At 56.7% G+C, this 16471-nt stretch overlaps 1 protein-coding gene and 1 long non-coding RNA gene across 9 annotated transcripts in view; one reads left to right on the top strand and one right to left on the bottom strand.

Annotated features, from left to right (window-relative positions):
- The window catches only part of CROCC (ciliary rootlet coiled-coil, rootletin), a 49291-nt gene that overhangs the window by 30126 nt on the left and 2694 nt on the right, over positions 1 to 16471 (bottom strand). For 3 of the 8 annotated variants that reach the window (XM_032642449.1, XM_032642476.1, XM_032642456.1), the window contains exons 2-12: positions 12786 to 12927; positions 12010 to 12164; positions 6475 to 6660; positions 6292 to 6375; positions 6154 to 6215; positions 5904 to 6069; positions 5267 to 5373; positions 2080 to 2316; positions 1543 to 1639; positions 778 to 861; positions 95 to 328 (exon numbers count right to left, since the gene is read on the bottom strand). In XM_032642449.1, the coding sequence (XP_032498340.1) occupies positions 95 to 328; positions 778 to 861; positions 1543 to 1639; positions 2080 to 2316; positions 5267 to 5373; positions 5904 to 6069; positions 6154 to 6215; positions 6292 to 6375; positions 6475 to 6660; positions 12010 to 12144 (1392 nt within the window). In that variant the 5' untranslated portion in view covers positions 12145 to 12164; positions 12786 to 12927. The remainder of the gene's footprint in view (positions 1 to 94; positions 329 to 777; positions 862 to 1542; positions 1640 to 2079; positions 2317 to 5266; positions 5374 to 5903; positions 6070 to 6153; positions 6216 to 6291; positions 6376 to 6474; positions 6661 to 12009; positions 12165 to 12785; positions 12928 to 16471) is intronic. The other 5 variants (XM_032642466.1, XM_032642487.1, XM_032642498.1 and 2 more) reach the window with 5 other exon arrangements.
- On the top strand, positions 5383 to 8476 carry LOC116759105. Its single transcript, XR_004351370.1, has 2 exons — positions 5383 to 5742; positions 8169 to 8476. It is a non-coding gene; the product is annotated as an uncharacterized LOC116759105 (long non-coding RNA).

Here is a 16471-nt window from a genome sequence, read left to right as displayed (position 1 = left end):
TCCTCCCCTAAGACCCCCGGCTCCGATCAAGGTTGCCCAAGCCCCTCCCCGCTGGACTCGAGCTCCGCCCCAGGACACTCAGGCCCCTTCTTACCTGGACCTGCAGCTGACGCTTGTGCAGAGCGGAGTGAATCAGGGCTAGTGTGGAGGAGTCCGAGCAGGCAGGGGATGGGCCTCGGCGGGGGGAACGGCCACGGCCGGGCGAGGAGCGCCTCGGTGGGGACGGGGTCCGGGCCCCCGAGAGCCCCCGCAGGCTGCTGTCCGATGCGGCCGCTGTACGCTCAGAGCCACTTAACTGGACGCCGCTCTCCATGTCTGACAGGACGGCCTGAGGGTGGGTTAGGGAGGCAGAAGGAGAAGGGGAGCTGCGGGGTTAGTTGGGCAAAGAAGCCTCGGGAGGCAGTGGGGCCACCAGGGTCCTCATGTCTAGCTTCATCCCTAACCCTGCAGCACTTTCTCACCTCCGCTAGCTCACAGCCCTCAGCCCACCAGGTAAGGCCTCCCATTTACTGGGAAGACATGATTCAGCGTTTCTCACAGATGGGCGGGGAACATGCAGTGCCTCCTCTCCAACGGGGAACTCCCCCGGGGGTGGGGGGCAGGAGGTGGCAGATTTTGGGCGGAACTAGCAGGGGTGTTAAACAGCAGCCTAGGTTTCCAGGGCCCCCAACCACTTGCAGTTCAGCTGAAGGCCACCAGGGGTCGTGGTGGCCCAGGACTACCTGGCCTTGCCCTGCTCAGGGTTCCCACCCCTTCTGGCTTCTCCTGGCTCCGAACCTGTGCCAGGTCCCTCAGGGTCTGCTGCAGCCCCTCTCCATCCTCCGTCTCCAGGGCCGCCTGCTCCTGGAGCCGCAGGGATTCCTAGAGTGGTGTTGAGGAGACAGGCAAAGAGGGGTCAGGGTCTCTGCCCTAGTCAGAAACCCGACCTTCGTCTCCCTCACGGGACTACCACCAATCAGTTGGCCTCGAAGGCCATGCCCAGGGGCCAGCAGCTCGGTAGACCCCACAGCGGCCCCAGTTTCCTCACTGAACAGACCAGGCCCAGAGAGGTGTGGTGTCCTGCCCCAAGTCACACAGCCTATTGGAGGAGAGCTGGACGTAGAACCCAGGCCAGACCCCACACAGAAGGATGACCAACCCAGGCAGTACCCTTGAGAGGGGTCCCTCTGGTGGGGCAGCAGCTGAGTTCCAAAAGAAAGAGCCCTGGGCTAGCTCTTTGAGTCCAAGTCCTGATTCCCCAGCTTAATGGCTCTGAGACTCTGGACAAGTATTTCCCCTTGGGCCTCAGGCTCCTCATCTGTATAATGGGGATCATGCTACAGAGCTGCTGAGAGGATGAAATGGGATAAAGGAGGTGAATGTGCTTACCACTAAAGCTGGCACCCACTAGGCGCTCACACTAAAGCTGGCACATACTAGGTGCTCAATTAATGAGGGGTGAAACTGAGTCTGAGTGGGATGCTTGGGGTTGGCCCAAGCTACCCAGCCCTCAGCCTGTGTCCATGGATCTGGTCGGTCCCCCCGCCCTGCCCTGCATCTCACCAGGGCCTCAAGCTTCTCAGTGAGGGCCTTGTTGAGCCGATCCTTTTCCAGATTCTGGTTCTGAAGGCGCTCGACTGTCAGGGCCAGCTCAGTCACTCTGGAGGTAGGGGAGCAACACAGGTGAATGGGAGACCCACCCAAGCTTCTCCTCAAACCCACCAGCTCTGTGTCCTTCATGCTTCCCCAAACCTGAGGCAGGGACCCTAGGATTCACCTCCCTTGCCGTGTGACCTGAAGTCACTCTCCTTTCTCATCTCTAAACGAGAATGAGGTGGCCACCCACTTTATCTCATGGGAAAACACCTTGGGACTAGTCTAGGTCTCAGGAGCAGAGGCTGAACTGTTTGTGATGTGCCCTGGGCAAGAGCCCTATGAACCTCCATCTCCCCCTCTGCCAAACGGGGTGCCTGGGGAGACTGGCTGAACTCACACAGGGGAAGGGCCCATCCCTGTTGAACAGACACCCCCTCCTCCCTGAATCTCCGGGCGTACACTCTGTGGGGAGGTCTGCCTCGCGTGGTGCCTCTGGGCGCCCACCTGGCATTGAGGTCGGCTTTGTCCAGGTTGCTCTGCACCTGCAGCTGGGCCAGGTCCTTCTCCTGGAGCACCTTGTCCCGCAGCTGCTCTTCCAGCTGGGCCTGCAGCAGGGCCTGCTTCTCCAGGGATGCCTCAACCCGGCTCTCGGCCAGCCGCAGGCCTGCGCTCAGCCCCAGGCTCGCCTCCTGGATGGCTCGTGAGGTCCGGGCCAGCTCCCCTCCCAGCTGCAGCAGGTCCCTGGTGTAGAGAACACAAGATGGGGATGGGATGCGGGGGAGGGCTCCCAAGTGTAAATTAAAACTACAGTGGGATGCCATTTGTCGCTATCAGACTGGGGACAAAAAGTCACATAATGCAGTGTAGGTGAGGCTGTGGGGAAACAGGCTCTCCCTACACTCCTGGTGGGAGGGTGAGTGTAACCACACAGAGGGCAATTAGAAGAACTCTGAAAATTATAAATGGATAGGTTCTAGGACCCACTGACTCCATCGCTCAGAATTTATCCTACAGATATGCCCCAGCGCAAGGAAAATGACCTGTGTATAAGGGGGTCCACTGCAGCCTTGCTCATGTAAGAAATACTGGTGGCAACCTAAATATCTATCAAAAGGGAGCTGCTATCGCCTTTTCTTTTTTCTTTTGGCCACCGCGTGGCTTGCAGGATCTCAGTTCCCAGACCAGGAATTGAATGCGGGCCTCGGCAGTGAAAGCCTGGAATCCTAACCACTAGGCCACCAGGTAACTCGGCAGGGAGCTGCTATTAAAAAAATCATGATACATCCCTTCAATGGAATACTCTGGAGCCAAGAAAAACGAATGGGGAAGCTCTTTAGAGCCTGACGTGGAACCAATTCCCAGCTATAACTATTGGGTGGACAAAGCATCTTCAAAAACTGCAAAAAGGGAACTCCCTGGTGGTTCAGTGGTTAGGACTCTGCGCTTCCAATGCAGGGAGTATGGGTTCAGTCCCTGGTTGGGGAACTCCCACAAGCTGTGCGGTGTGCCCGAAAAAAAAAAAGAACTGCAAAGATGAAATTCTCCCAAGAGTGTATAAAAGAAAAGTGGGGGCTGGGGGGGAAATGTACAATCTGCTGTATTTGCTTGTATCAAATGAGCTTGAGGGGCTTCCCTGGTGGCGCAGTGGTTGAGAGGCCGCCTGTCGATGCAGGGGACACGGGTTCGTGCACCAGTCCGGGAAGATCCCACATGCCGCGGAGCGGCTGGGCCCGTAAGCCATGGCCACTGAGCCTGCGCGTCTGGAGCCTGCACTCCGCAACGGGAGAGGCCACAACGGTGAGAGGCCCGCGTACCGCAAAAAAAACATAGAGCCTGAGTGTCTGGGTCAGAGGCGGCAGGAAGAGTTTTCACCATACACCCTTTTGAAATTTGAACCTTGTGCATGTGTGAGTTATTCAAAAGCAAGATGTTAACATTTTAAATGCTAATTAAAAATTAGGTATTTTAAATATATCACATAGGTTAAATCCTCCCCTTTCCTTAATGAACTGTACCACTGGGTACCTAACGGTAAGAAGAGGAAGTGCCTTATTATAGAAGAATTCCAGTTAATACATGAAGAAGTGACAGAATGAGACAATAATGATTCTGCAGCCTCTGACGAACGTCTGGACCTTGGCATTGAGCGTCAAGGGCTGCTAACGCACAGACAGAGGCTCCTGATGGCAGAGTACACATGGCGCTTATGAAGACGTCTTGTCAAAACAAAACAAAGCAAAACACAACAACCCGAACCTGAATCTGATCAAGCCTTAAATCCAACATCCAATTTACAGGGGACAAAGGTGTTAAAGGACGCCACAGAATCCAGACTGTGGGAATCTCTAAGGACAACTGTCCCGGTTTCCTGAACAAATAAAAGAGACTTAGAAGACAAATCAACCACTCACACTTTGTGAACATCTATGGATCCTGATTCAAACAATTTTAAAGACAAAAAGTGAAGAAACACCATCAGTGACACTGATGGGTCAACTGGAAATCTGGATACTAGTAGTAAATTTGGAGAATAGTAGATGATCTCAACAAAAGATCATCGCTCTCAAACAAATGTTTAAGGCACAAAAGGAAACAAATTGGTCTGCCTGCCTCTAGGCTCTCGCCTCTGCAGCCTCACCTGCCCAAAGATCAAGCAGGACCAAGTCCCCTGCGGCAGGAGGCCTTTGAGGCTCTTTTCCAACCTGACCTCCTTTCACTTGCCTTTTGCTTCAACCCCACTGGTTGCCATTTTCTCGCACCGACAAGCCTTTGCTTCTGCTGCTCTGCCTGGGGCGCCCTCAGCTCTGCCAGTTAAAACCACGCCCATCCCTTGGGGTCAGAGCAAATTCCACCTCCTCAATGAAGCATTTTTCTGACCTCTCCACCCCTCCCAGTTTTCTGAGCATCTAGGACATCCTTTCTGTTCCACTTTCATGTCACTGACCACTCACTTCCTCAGTCTAGAGGTTGCAAGTTCCTTTTTTAAAAAATTTAATTTAATTTAATTTTTGGCCACGCCACACAGCTTGTGGGATCTTAGTTCCCCGACCAGGGATTGAACCCCGGCCCTTGGCAGTGAAAGTGTGGAGTCCTAACCACTGGACCGCCAGGGAATTCCCTAGAGGTTGCGAGGTCCTTGTTAGCAGAAGCTGAATATCATAGTAGATTAAAAGCAGGAACTGCAAATCCTGATTCAGCCACTTACTTACTGCTGTGTGACCTTGGGAAGGCCACTCTACCTCTCTGAGCCTCAGTGTCCTCATCTGTAAAATGGGGATCATTCCAGTTCCTACCTCATAGGGACACTGTGGATATGAGATGAAATAAAATGTACAAAGAGCCTAGCTCAGAGCAAACACCTAGTAAACGTTTACTATTTACTGGTAATGACTAGGAAACAGTAAATTTAATAAATACCAAATAGTATTTGGTATTTGGCCTTAGTCATTTGGTCATAAATAGCCAATTTAGCAAGTACATTAAGTAAATACTAAGTGACCGCCATGATCTTGGTAAGAGTTAATTATTACTAGTTGCCTCTGCATCTCCGTAGGGCCCGGCACATGGTAGGTGTTTTGGGTTGGACCGAAGTTCAGCTGAGTTGAGTTGAATTCAGTGTGCAAAGCAGGGTTGTCTCCCGGCTGCTGCAGCGTCTCCCCGAGCCGCCCCGCCACCGGCCAGGCCTCCTCACCTCTCGGTGGACATCTTCACCTCGCTGAGCAGCCGTCGGGCCCCCACAGCCTGCCTCCACAGGAGAAGCAGGCGACTGTGCTCGTGGCTGAAGTAGGCGTTGAAAGACTGGAGGGCAGAGGGGCTGAGTGAGGGGCTGGAGCGGGGCCGGCCCACTTCCTGCCCCAGCTCTGACCACGCCGGAGGCTCCCAGTGGGCCGGCTCTGGGCCCGCATACAGGGCTGTGCCGGAGCTGTATGGTCACCAGCTCAAGCCTCCCGCTGGCTCGGGGAGCTGGATTTCAAAGCCTCCACGGACTGCGAGGAGCAGTGAGGAAGGGCAGAAAGCACTGGGGACCTAGCTTTGCATCCCAGCTGCCAGCCAGCTGCATGACTGGACAGCTATTCAACCTCTCTTTAGAAGGAGGATGACGGCACTTTCCACATATGGTTACTATGAGGAACAGAGGAGAAATCGCCTGCCTGGCACTGGCACGTGGTATGTGCTAATCAAGGCTATTATTATGACAACATTTACCTCTGCTAAAGGGCTCACCTGACCAGCAGGGCCCTCCCTCCCCCTCCCTCCCCTCCCCCCTCCCCCTCCCCCGCCCCCACCCCCATAGGCTGTTCCCCTCGGGTCAGCTCCCCGGTGCCCACCTCTCCCTCGCGCCTCCACGCTGCCTCCCGCTGCTCCAGCTCCTGGCGGCTGCGTGTCCAGTCGCTGGTCACCTTGCGTATGTCCTCACTCAGAGCCTGGTTGGCCGAGTTCGCCTGGTCCAGCTGCTCTCGGAGCATAGCATTCACCTGGGCCAGGCTGGCGCTTCTGGGTGGGGGAAAAGGGACCAGTGGGTGCGTGGCCAGAGAGGACAGCCCTGCCAGCCGCGTGCTATCCCCCGCTGTGTCTCACCTCTGCTGTTCCTCCTCCAGGCGGATGAGGGTGCTCTCTAGGTCATGGCTGTGCTCTGTGGCCTGGGTGGGAGAAGCGGGGGCATCAGGCTGGGCAACGTGGAGGGAAGCGTCTGCCCTGCCGCAGCCCGGCACCCACCCTCAGCCGCTGCTGCCCCAGCTCCGCAGCTCTCTCCAGCAGCTGCTGCTCCAGCTCCGAGGTCTTCTTCTTGTACTGGAGGATCTGGGGATGGGTGGAGAGTGGCCGGTCAGCCCCAGGGGGCATGGGGGCCGGGCCAAGTGAGCGCAAGGGTGGGCAGGAGCAGGAGTGGGTGGCCCTGACCTTGGCCTGCAGCCGCTGCACGAGCTGGGCCTGCCGCTGCTGGCCCTCCTGGTAGGCCTGCAGCTTGCGCCGGTAGGAGGCCTGCTCCTCCTGCAGCTGCCTCCGCAGCTCCACGCTCTGCCGTGCCAGCCCCCTGGGCTCCTGTGTTTCCAGCTCCCCAGACTCCAGCCGCACAGCCTGCTCCAGCTGCAGGGAAGGGCCCTGGGTGAGAGTCCTGGGCCCCCCGGGAAGGCAGTCACAGGCCTCTGCAGGGGGCGCCAGGCTGGACCTGGACCCACAATGCCTTGCAGGCACATGTGGGCAATACCATGATGCAATGCACGTGTGCACAGGTAATGCAGCCGTGCATGGACAGACAGACTGGGCAAGCGCGGATACACAGACTGGGTGTGCGTGGACACATGCAGGTGGGCCCACAAACGTGTGCATGCAAAGCACAAAGATGCACCTGGTTTTAAACCTTAAAGGCCCTGGGTACACCGTGAGCCTCTCCTCCAAGACACCCAACCCCCTGTGGTGGATAATTATTGGATTCATGCCCCTGTCTCCCCACCCCCACCCTAAGCGAGCTCAGAAAAGCCTGGATTTTGTCCCCACTGTATTCTAGAACAGTGGCAGTCGCAATGTTCATGAATTAGCAGCATGAGCACGTGAATACATTCACAGGCATCAATACACGTATGCATATCTGAGCCTAGAGACATGCACGCACGTGACACACAGAGGCCACCTAAAACACCCCGAAGGTGACACAGATGAACTCACCCCGCCCCCACTCCCCACATACACAGCGCTCAGGTTTGTAAGAGGTGCGCACACGGGTTCTAATATAAGGTGTGGTTTATTAACGCCCTCTCAGCCCAGCCTAGCCTTGGGCTCCCTCCTCTCCCTCGACTCATGGGAAGCCTCTGCGGTGGGTCGCCGCCCTTCCCCTACCCACAGGCAGCTTGCAGCTCCTTCATCATCAGACCCTGGGGGCAGAGGCAGGATGCCTGCCGGCTCTGACTGCCTTGCTGGCCTGGAACCCCCTAACACCCTTAGGTACCCGCTGGTCCCAGGGGGCCCCTCAGCCTCCTCCAGCTGTTTGGAAGGGAGGAGGGAGGAGGCCGCTGAGGACAAGCAAGACCAACAGAGAAGCGACAGTGCCCAAGGAGAACCAACAGCACGAGAGCCCAGCCCAGTGCCTGGCCTGCAAAAGCCCGGGCAGGGTATTCACACGCCCACCCACACTGGGTCCCAGGGAAGCCAATGGCAAGGGCAGCTACTCTCACCCACGCTAGTAGCGGGGCCAGGCCAGGTCAGCCCTCCAGGCCTGTGTTAAGCGGTATGGCAGGAGAGACCCAGTGAGCCACCAAGCTGAGAGGCATCTCCGGCCCCACCCCTGTTGCAGCAAATATAGAAATGAAGTTTTCCCTCCCCTGAGAACAAGGAGAACAAAGGGAACAGTGAACAGGCTAGAGAAGAAACATAACCTGGCCTGAAAGAGTTAATCACTCCTCGTTTTACTTTAACTGTCACTAATTTGTAGTAACTTTACAAAGCTAACCTCACTCCCTGACACTATGTAATTTACGTTCAGCACCTATCACGCCTAGCTCTTTGAGTTACATCCCCTGCCTCTCAATCCCTAACCTTACTTTGTCCCAGCACTTACATTGGATAACAAATCACCCCCTATAGTTTTTGCATTTCAGAAACAAGGTCGCCGGCTGATAAACCAGAGGCAAACGAACGAGGCAAACAGACACCATTACCAGACCGCCGGACCCCAATTACTGGGCAACCTGACGCCAGCTATGACTGTTTTGAAATAATGCAAAGGAAAGGAAGAATGCAAGACCTTCACTACTCTGATCCTTATCACATACCCCGGACTGCGAGCCCCACATATAAAATCTTCCCTGATTCCCAAGGTGGGGGGCACAGTTCTTGAGGCGCTAGCCTGCTGTGTCTTGCCTTCGGCCTGGCAGAAAAATAAAGCCATCTCTCTCTTCCTCCAAAATCCCTGTCTCTGTATTTCTGTTCGGCCTCGGTGCACAGGGAAGCTGATATTCGGCCAAACCACGCCCACCCCCGGGGACAGCGCTGGGCAGGGTGACTGTGCCCACGGAGGCTGCTTGGAGGCTTCAGCTTATGTGGGTGGGGATCCGGTCTGAGGGTGGAGAAGGCAACGTGCAGGGGGTCTCCACCTGGAGGGTGTGCTGCGGGCCCGTGGCCAGTATCTGCGCGAAGTCCACCTAAAGTCAGGTGATGGGCAGAGCATCCGCGTCTGCATGTGGTGACGGTGGCACCGAGATGCTGTGAGTGTGCTGTGCATGGATGCGGGCGCTTCCTTGGGGGTGGGTGGGGTGCGTCTTGTCATCTGTCTCCATGTGGGACCCTGTGTGTCTCTGGGTCTGGGCCTTCACAGGGACCGGGTGAGGTGGCGGCTGCAGTCCAGGGTCTACGTTGTGCTGCGGGCGATGGGTCGTCTTCAGGTGCACCCGTGTGTCCATGTGTCTGTATGACTGTGTGCAGTCACAAGTGGGCGGACCTGGGGAGCGAAGCTGGGCTCTGCACGCGTCTGTGCACTTGTGTGTACCTTTGTCTGGCTGTAGGTGTCCAGGAGCTGTGAGACGATGCTGTGTTGTCTGCGGTGTGCGTGTGCCGGATACACCACGTGTGTGACTGTGCGTGTGGGTGGGATTGTGCGGTGTCCGGGCAGCTTCTGTGAATCTGAGTGTCTCCCCGACGTGGGTTTGTGTTGGTGTGTGGGGAGGGTCTGATTGCGGCTTGTGTTGTGTGCATTTTGCACATCTGTGTGAACCAGCTGCTGTCTGCTTCGTGGCTTTAGAGGGCTTCCTGCAGCCGCCAGGTGCTCCACCGCTTCTCCAGCGCTCCCCGCCAGACCCAAGCCACTCCTGGCCACACCCCACCCCTTTCCACAAACTTTGCTGCTCACCAAGCAGCCTTTCAATTTTACTTGTAATTCAAGAGGGAAGGAGGCTGCTACCAAGCCAGGGATGAAAGAAGTTTACTGTCTCCCCTAGCAACCGCTGCCCCAGTCCCCGACATTCCCGTCCAGGTTGCCACGGACACTGGGGGTGGGGGGGCAGGGGGCCTGGCCTGTGGAGCCGACTCCTTCCTTCCCATCCCAGCTGCCTCGCCCAGCACCTGCTCGTCAGGGACAGGAAGAAGCGGGGGCCTCCACTGGGACCCTGAGGTTCTTCCTCTGACCTGGGAGGTAGCCACTAGGAGCCCCTGCCTCAGTTTCCCTACATGTAGTCAATAGGACAGAGACCCTGACCTCACCTCCACTCCCCTTTCCCAGGGATGCTGTGGGGTTTAAGGGGTCGGAACAACCTCACTGACTGGCCCCCTAAGCCAGCACACGTGCAGCAGTTATAGCCACAAGGGCGCCCTGTCACCTGCAGCCCGGGGACAAGTGGGCAGCAGGGAGTGACGGCGCCGCAGGAGCACAGAGCCCCGGACCAGGGGTCTCGGCCCAGCTCCACCACCGACCTTGGGCCTGTCACGTCCCCTCCCTGGGCCTGTTTCCCCATCTCTAATGAGGTGATCTCCAGGCTCTGAGGTTCCCTGTGGACCCACCCCCAGGAAAGGCCTCAAGGTCACTGTCATGCAGCCCCTGCCTCCAGGGGGCCACATCTCAGACAGAGGACAGTCTCCTGCCAGGCTCGCTCTACATGCTATTCAGGGGTCTCTCCAGCCACACAAGGAAACTTTCTAGACTAAAGCAGCTCCCCCAACCGGCCCAGCCCCACAGCTGTGTCCTAGAAGAAAAGGGACCTGCTACCTCCACCTCTTCTTCCCTCCCCATGCCAGCCTGAGGGGCAGTGCTAGCCTCACTGTCAGTCAGAAATTGGCATTTAAAAGAGGCAGCCAGGGTTTCACTGGTGGCACTGGTTGAGAGGGCGCCTGCTGACGCAGGGGACACGGGTTCGTGCCCCGGTCCGGGAAGATCCCACATGCCGCGGAGCGGCTGGGCCCGTGAGCCATGGCCGCTGAGCCTGCGCGTCCGGAGCCTGTGCTCCACAACGGGAGAGGCCCGCGTACCACAAAAAAAAATAATAATAATAAAAAATAAAAAATAAAAATAAAAGAGGCAGCCAAAAATAAATAAATAAAAGTAAAAGAGGCAGCCCCCAGGGGCCTGACACTGTGCCAGGGGCCAAAAGATGACCAGCCTAAACTAGGAGGGGGCTGTCTCAGGGCCCACCAACAACAATACAGACTCCGCCCAGCCCACCTGCCACGCCCCCTGCAAACCTTGGGAAAACTAGCTCTGCACGGTCCCCAGTGCCGGCCACCATCCTGCTCTTCTGCAAGTCCCAACATGTCAGGGGCTTGTCCAGGCAGGCGGATGTCAGGACACAGGCACATCCCACAACGACACAGAGGAACACAGATCCCTCTTCCCATCACGGGTATACAAGCCCCTGTGTGGACAGGCCCGGCTCAGGGGTCTAGCCATCCCTAGCTCTGCTAGTCCCACACAGGGGAGCCTGGGCCAGCTTCAATCTTCCGTTTGTAACATCAGGGGTCACGTCTGAGGCCCTTCCAGCTTTCCCAGGGCCAGGTGCCCCCTGGAACTCCCAGGCCGGTTGCCTCTTCCCATACCCAGGAAACAGAACTGTAACACAGAGCCCTCAGCTGTGTGACCCTCAAGCAGGGTGCTTTCCCTCTCTGAGCCTTGGTTGTCTCCTCTGTTAAATGAGCATCATAATGGTCCCGACCTTGGTGCATTAAATGTAAAGCACCCAGCTCATGCTTGGCACAGAGTAGGCACTCAGTAACCAGCAGCTACTATAATGAGTGTTATTACCACCTACACATCTCCCATCCGCACACACACTCCCTCCTTCATGCAACTCTCTCACCAACTTTCAGCCACCATCAACTCCCCAGGGTCATTTCCCTCGAGCCTGGAGGCCTAAAGGAGAAAATGCACTAAGAAACACCTGTACTCCACTCACACTGACCTCCTGCCCAGGCCCGGGCGGCACAGGTCCCGGGGGACGTGAATCCTGCCTGGACTTGCGGCAGGCCCGGCTTCTCCTTCCTTCCTTCCTTTGCTGGGCCTCACCCCCACGGGGAGCAGGGCAGGTCTGTGGCTGCCTGTGCCTACCCCAGCCTGTTGGGTGGACCCCAAGTCCCAGGTAACCGGGGGCATAGGAAGATGCCCAGAGGCTCAAGGGGTGGCAGGGGCCTCTAGGGGTCTTGTTCTCCGTGCCCCACCCCCCAAGCAGGCTCGGGACAGCCAGGAATGAAATACCCCAGTTTCCAGGCACTTCATCCCCTCGTCTTATTGATTCCTCACAGCTCCATGTCACATTACTGTCCCCGCTACGGAAAGCAGGTTCGCAGAGCGGGGTGATTTGCTCAAGGCCGCTCAAGTGGGCAGAGCCACAATCTGAATGGAGGCGGCCTGACTCCAGGGCCCACATTCTGCCCAGGAAGTGGGCCTGCCCTGGCTGTCTCCCCACCCCTGTGGCAGGGGAGCCCCTAGCCCAGCTCTCAGCCCCCCGCAGCACGCACCCTCTCACTGACCGCGTTGTACTTGATGGCCAGCTCATCGCGCTCAGCCCGGCTCTGGGCCAGCAGGTCCTCCACGCGGGACAGCTCCTGCTGAAGAAGCTGGCTCTCCTCCTGCAGTGACAGCATGGATGCCATCTCGGTGGCCGGCAGCAGGGCTGGAGAGGGACAGCGGGCACACAATTAGCTTCCACCTGCATCCTGAGGGACCGCCTCCCCCTACAGGTGCCCTACCCATACCCTGGAGGCAGGAAGATAGACCAGGTCCCCACGAGGAGCTGTAGCTGAGGGGGCCCTTCCCAGACTCTCTCGACCCAAATATGAGGTGTGGGTGTTGCCCTCCAGGGGGAGCAGGGGCCCATCAGCCTTCCTGCCCGGGTGGGGAATGGACACTGCCACTCCTTATACTTCTACAAAGCCCTGAGCTAAGCTGAGCTGCCCTCCCCCTCTAATCTTGGGTTCACCCAGCTCACACCTTCCCTGGGAGAGAATGTGGTGTTTGGGGTTTAAGTCTTTGCAGCAGGCTGCCTGCAAGCAAGGAGGGGGTGCTCAGCCCTGCCTTCCAGCAGCATCGCATGGAGAACAAGTCTGGGAAAATTATACCGCTGAGCCTCCATTTCCTCATCTGTAAAATGGGACCCTCCATCACAGGCTTGTGCCTGCCTCACAGTGATTATTCAAGAAATGGAAGCTGCACTCATGATCGTCATTATGACTGTTGAGGAGGGGGATGTGAGAAGAGGTGAGATGCAGGCAGTGTCTGTGAAGGGGAGTGGTACCTGGGCTCTCAGGCTGGGAGAAGTTGCGGGTGACAATCTCCCTGATGCGGGCAGGCAGGCAGATGGGCTGGGAATCCTGGGCCGGGTCCTGCACGTTCAGGCCCTTCTCCTGGCCCGACCCCAGGATGCTGCTCTCCAGTGTCTGCAGGGAAAGAGGGAGGGTCTGCGGGGAACCTGGGACCTTGGGCTCCCTGGTGTGGGTGGGAGAGAAACAAAGTCCTGCCGCACCAAACAAAGATGTGGGTGCCCAGGAGACCCTCGGGAAATCCCCAAATGGAAGGAAGCCTGGGAGTTAGAATCGCAAAAAGCCCAATGGGAGGATACTCTGTGTGCCCCCTGCCCCGGGAAGGAGGCCCCCTCGGGGGCCAGAGAAGCAAACCAAAGCCCACGGCCCACTCACAGATCTCCCAGGGCAGCACAGAGCGTTGGGGGCTCCAATCCAGCTCCCGCCCTAGATGGGTGATGACCCCACTGCTCCAGCAGAGGTCACCTCAACCCTAAACTCTGGAAGTAGGGACTTCCCTTCACTCGAGGGGCACTGGATAAGGGAGTCACGGAGTTGAGACCTGAGCACCCCTCTACCACCAGTCTGGCCGGGAGCTGCAAGCTGGGGTCCCTGCGCACCCCGCCACCACACCTCTCCCACTCCTGGACCCCTAAGATGTGCCCACGCCTCCCACTCCTGCTAGGCCCACACTCCCCTGCCCTGGACAGGGTGGGCACAGCCCCCAGGACCCACCTGGATAACCGCTTCCAGTGCCAGCTGGGCCTCCAACGACCCCTCCAGCCCCAAGTTTATGGGGTGGAGGCTGTGGGCACCCTGCGCCAGCGCCCTGGAGACAAACACAGCCCGCCCACCCTACAGCCAGACTGCTGTGCTGAGCGCTGGGCAGATTAGGCTTAAATCCGGCGGCGCCCCCACGTGATCAGGGAGGTGGGCGGGGCTGAGGGGGGAGGGGAGGGGAAAGGAGAGGGTGGGCGGGAAGCTGGGCAGCGGGGAACAGGAGGAGGAAGGACGAATAGGGGGAGGAGAGGAGAGAGGGGAGGAGGTTGGAGAGAAAGGGAAGGAGTGGAAAGAAGAGGGAAAGGATGGAGAGGAGGGGGAAGGGAAAGGGGGAAGGGACCTGGAGGTGAAGACCCCCCCCACTACACACACACACACACACACACACACACACACACACAGGCACACACACCTACCCTCTCCAAGCGCAGGGGGTGGGGTCAGCATACTGGAGGCGGGAAAGGCCAGTCTTCAAGACTGTCTTTACTGACCCAGAAAAGGGGTCACAGGGTTTGCTAAGAATGTCTTTATAGGGTGCTGGGATGACGTTTTCCCACATCAGGTGCAGGCTGTGGAATTGCCCAGTCAAGGAGCTGAATCCCCCTTCTCCAACTCCCAGCCCCACCCCCGCACTAGCTGTGTGCCCCAGGGAAAGCAACTTTGCCTATCTGAGCCTCCGTGTCTTCGTGTCAGATGCGAATTATTGGCACCCATCCCATGGAGTCACCTGGGGGCATAGAGAGCTTACAACTGGGCACCGGGCTCAGAGTGAGCATGTGATCAGTACTGATTTCGTTCATCTGAAGATCTGAAATGTACAGTCCCTGTACCCCGGACCCTGGGGCTCAGAGGTCCACCCACTGCCTGCCATTGTTCCTTCCCTAAGGCAAGGAGGCTGTGCGGTGTAGTGGTTAGGCTGTCAGCTCTGAAATCAGGGTCAGATATGGGGTCGCATCGGAGCCCCAGCTCTGCCACTTGTTGGCAGTATGACCTTGGACAAGTTACCTCTCTGAGCCTCAGTTTCCTCATCTCTAAAATTAAGCTGATAGCACCTACCACATAGAGTCACTGTGAAGATTAAATGGGTTGAACAGTGTAAGGGGTTTGCACCACAGCTGGCACGTGGTGAGCAGCGAGTAAATGGCGGCTGCTCTTCCCGTTGTCATTAGCACCATGTGTCTGGGCTCCTGCTCCCTCTTGGCCCACGGCCTCAGGGTGCCCTCTGCTCTAATGCCATGTCCCATAGGAGGCACATTCATGTTATCCCATTAAATCCTCACCTCAACCCATTTCCAGATGAGAAAACCGGGACACAGAAAGGTTGGGGCTCTTACCTATTCAAAGTGGCACACTGCTGCAGGGAAGTGGGAAGCCCCAAGTTCTTTCCACTTAAGCCAGGCAGCCTCCCAATAAGTGCCTCAAGGGCAAGACCGGGGCATTTGTACTTCAACGCTCTACCAACCGTGTCTAAGTCAGACCCAGGAATGCAGCACGTGCTGCATAAACGTACATCAGTCCAAGCGGAGCCTGGAACCCTCACCCCCAACTGGGGAATCTGCTCTGGAAATGGAAAAGCAGGGAACAGGGTACACTGGGCCAAAAAAATAAGTGCCTCCACATTGCCATGGCAACCAAGGCCAGATTTAGGCAAAACTAAACTCAGCCAGAGGCGGGAAGCTGTCACTACAAAACCCTGGGACTCCATTTTCCCACCTCCAGACAGCCTCCAGAAATCCCCTCTACAGGCTGCACACCCATAACCAGAGCAGGGGGAAGCCACAAACACCCGCAGGCCAGGCTCTCCAGACCTGCTTGCCCAGCTTGGAAGAGAGGGGGCCCCAGATGTGCTTGGTGAACTGAACTGCATTATTCTGTGCCCTTCCCCAGCCAGTGCCCTAGGGGATGGGGGAAGGGAGCAGGATGCCAGAACCCTTGGCGCTGAGTGATTCCAGCCCTTGGCTCTGTCCACGAAGTTCTCGCCCTCTGGTCCTTCTGGGTTCTATTATAAAGCCCAAGAAACCGTATCTAACCCCTGCGTGTATGTGCATTTTCTAATGTCTGCAGCTTCCATCCAATTCTCAGAACGACAATTGAATTCCTCATAGGAAAGATCTGGATGTTACAGCTTCAGCGTCTGACTGCCAGGAATCCAATCTGGCTCTGCCTCTCCACAAGCTGTGTGACCCTGGGCCAATGGCCAATGACTTTGCCTCTCTGAGCCTCAGTTTCCTTTTCTGTAAAATGGGATAAAAACAGTGCCTGCTTCTATTAGGAGGCTTAAAAAAAGATGATCTACGCTTAGCTATGTGCCTGGATATGGTGTGACAGAAGCTGCTCTGTGTTCACCAAAAAACATTTCTGATTCTTCTTAGGAATATGGCTAGAAGTCATTTCCCAGACTCCACTGCAGTCAGATATGGCCATGTGATCAAGTTCTGACCAGCAGAATTACGACAGAAAGAAGGTGTGCCACTTCGGACCTGGCCCATAAAAACCTCCCACAAGGACTCCTCTCCTCCCCTCAGCTGGAGGGAAATAACGCTGAGTTCCTAGGGGATGCGAGAGCCACAAGCTGGAAGGGATCTGGGTCCATGGGTCACCATGTAGAAAGCCACTGAACAGGACTTTTCACAAATGAGAAATAAATTTCTGTTGTGTTAAGCCACTGAGATTTCAGGATTTCACTATCCTATCAGCTAGAATTACCTTAATGATTACCCACTGTTACATAGTGCATACGTGTTGTCTATTATTAGTGTTATCATCACTAATATTATTGGCTCCTCCCAGTACCCAGTGTGCTTGGTGAACTGAACTGAATTATTCTGTGCCTCTCCCCAGCCAGCGCCCTACCCAGTCTAGAACCCTGCCTGGTACACAGTAGACCCTCAGCCATGGTTGG

This window comes from Phocoena sinus, chromosome 1 (assembly GCF_008692025.1).
Source record: "Phocoena sinus isolate mPhoSin1 chromosome 1, mPhoSin1.pri, whole genome shotgun sequence".
NCBI lineage: Eukaryota > Metazoa > Chordata > Mammalia > Artiodactyla > Phocoenidae > Phocoena > Phocoena sinus.
The sequence above is the reverse complement of the archived record's forward strand: the minus strand, read 5'-3'. Positions and strand labels throughout refer to the sequence as shown.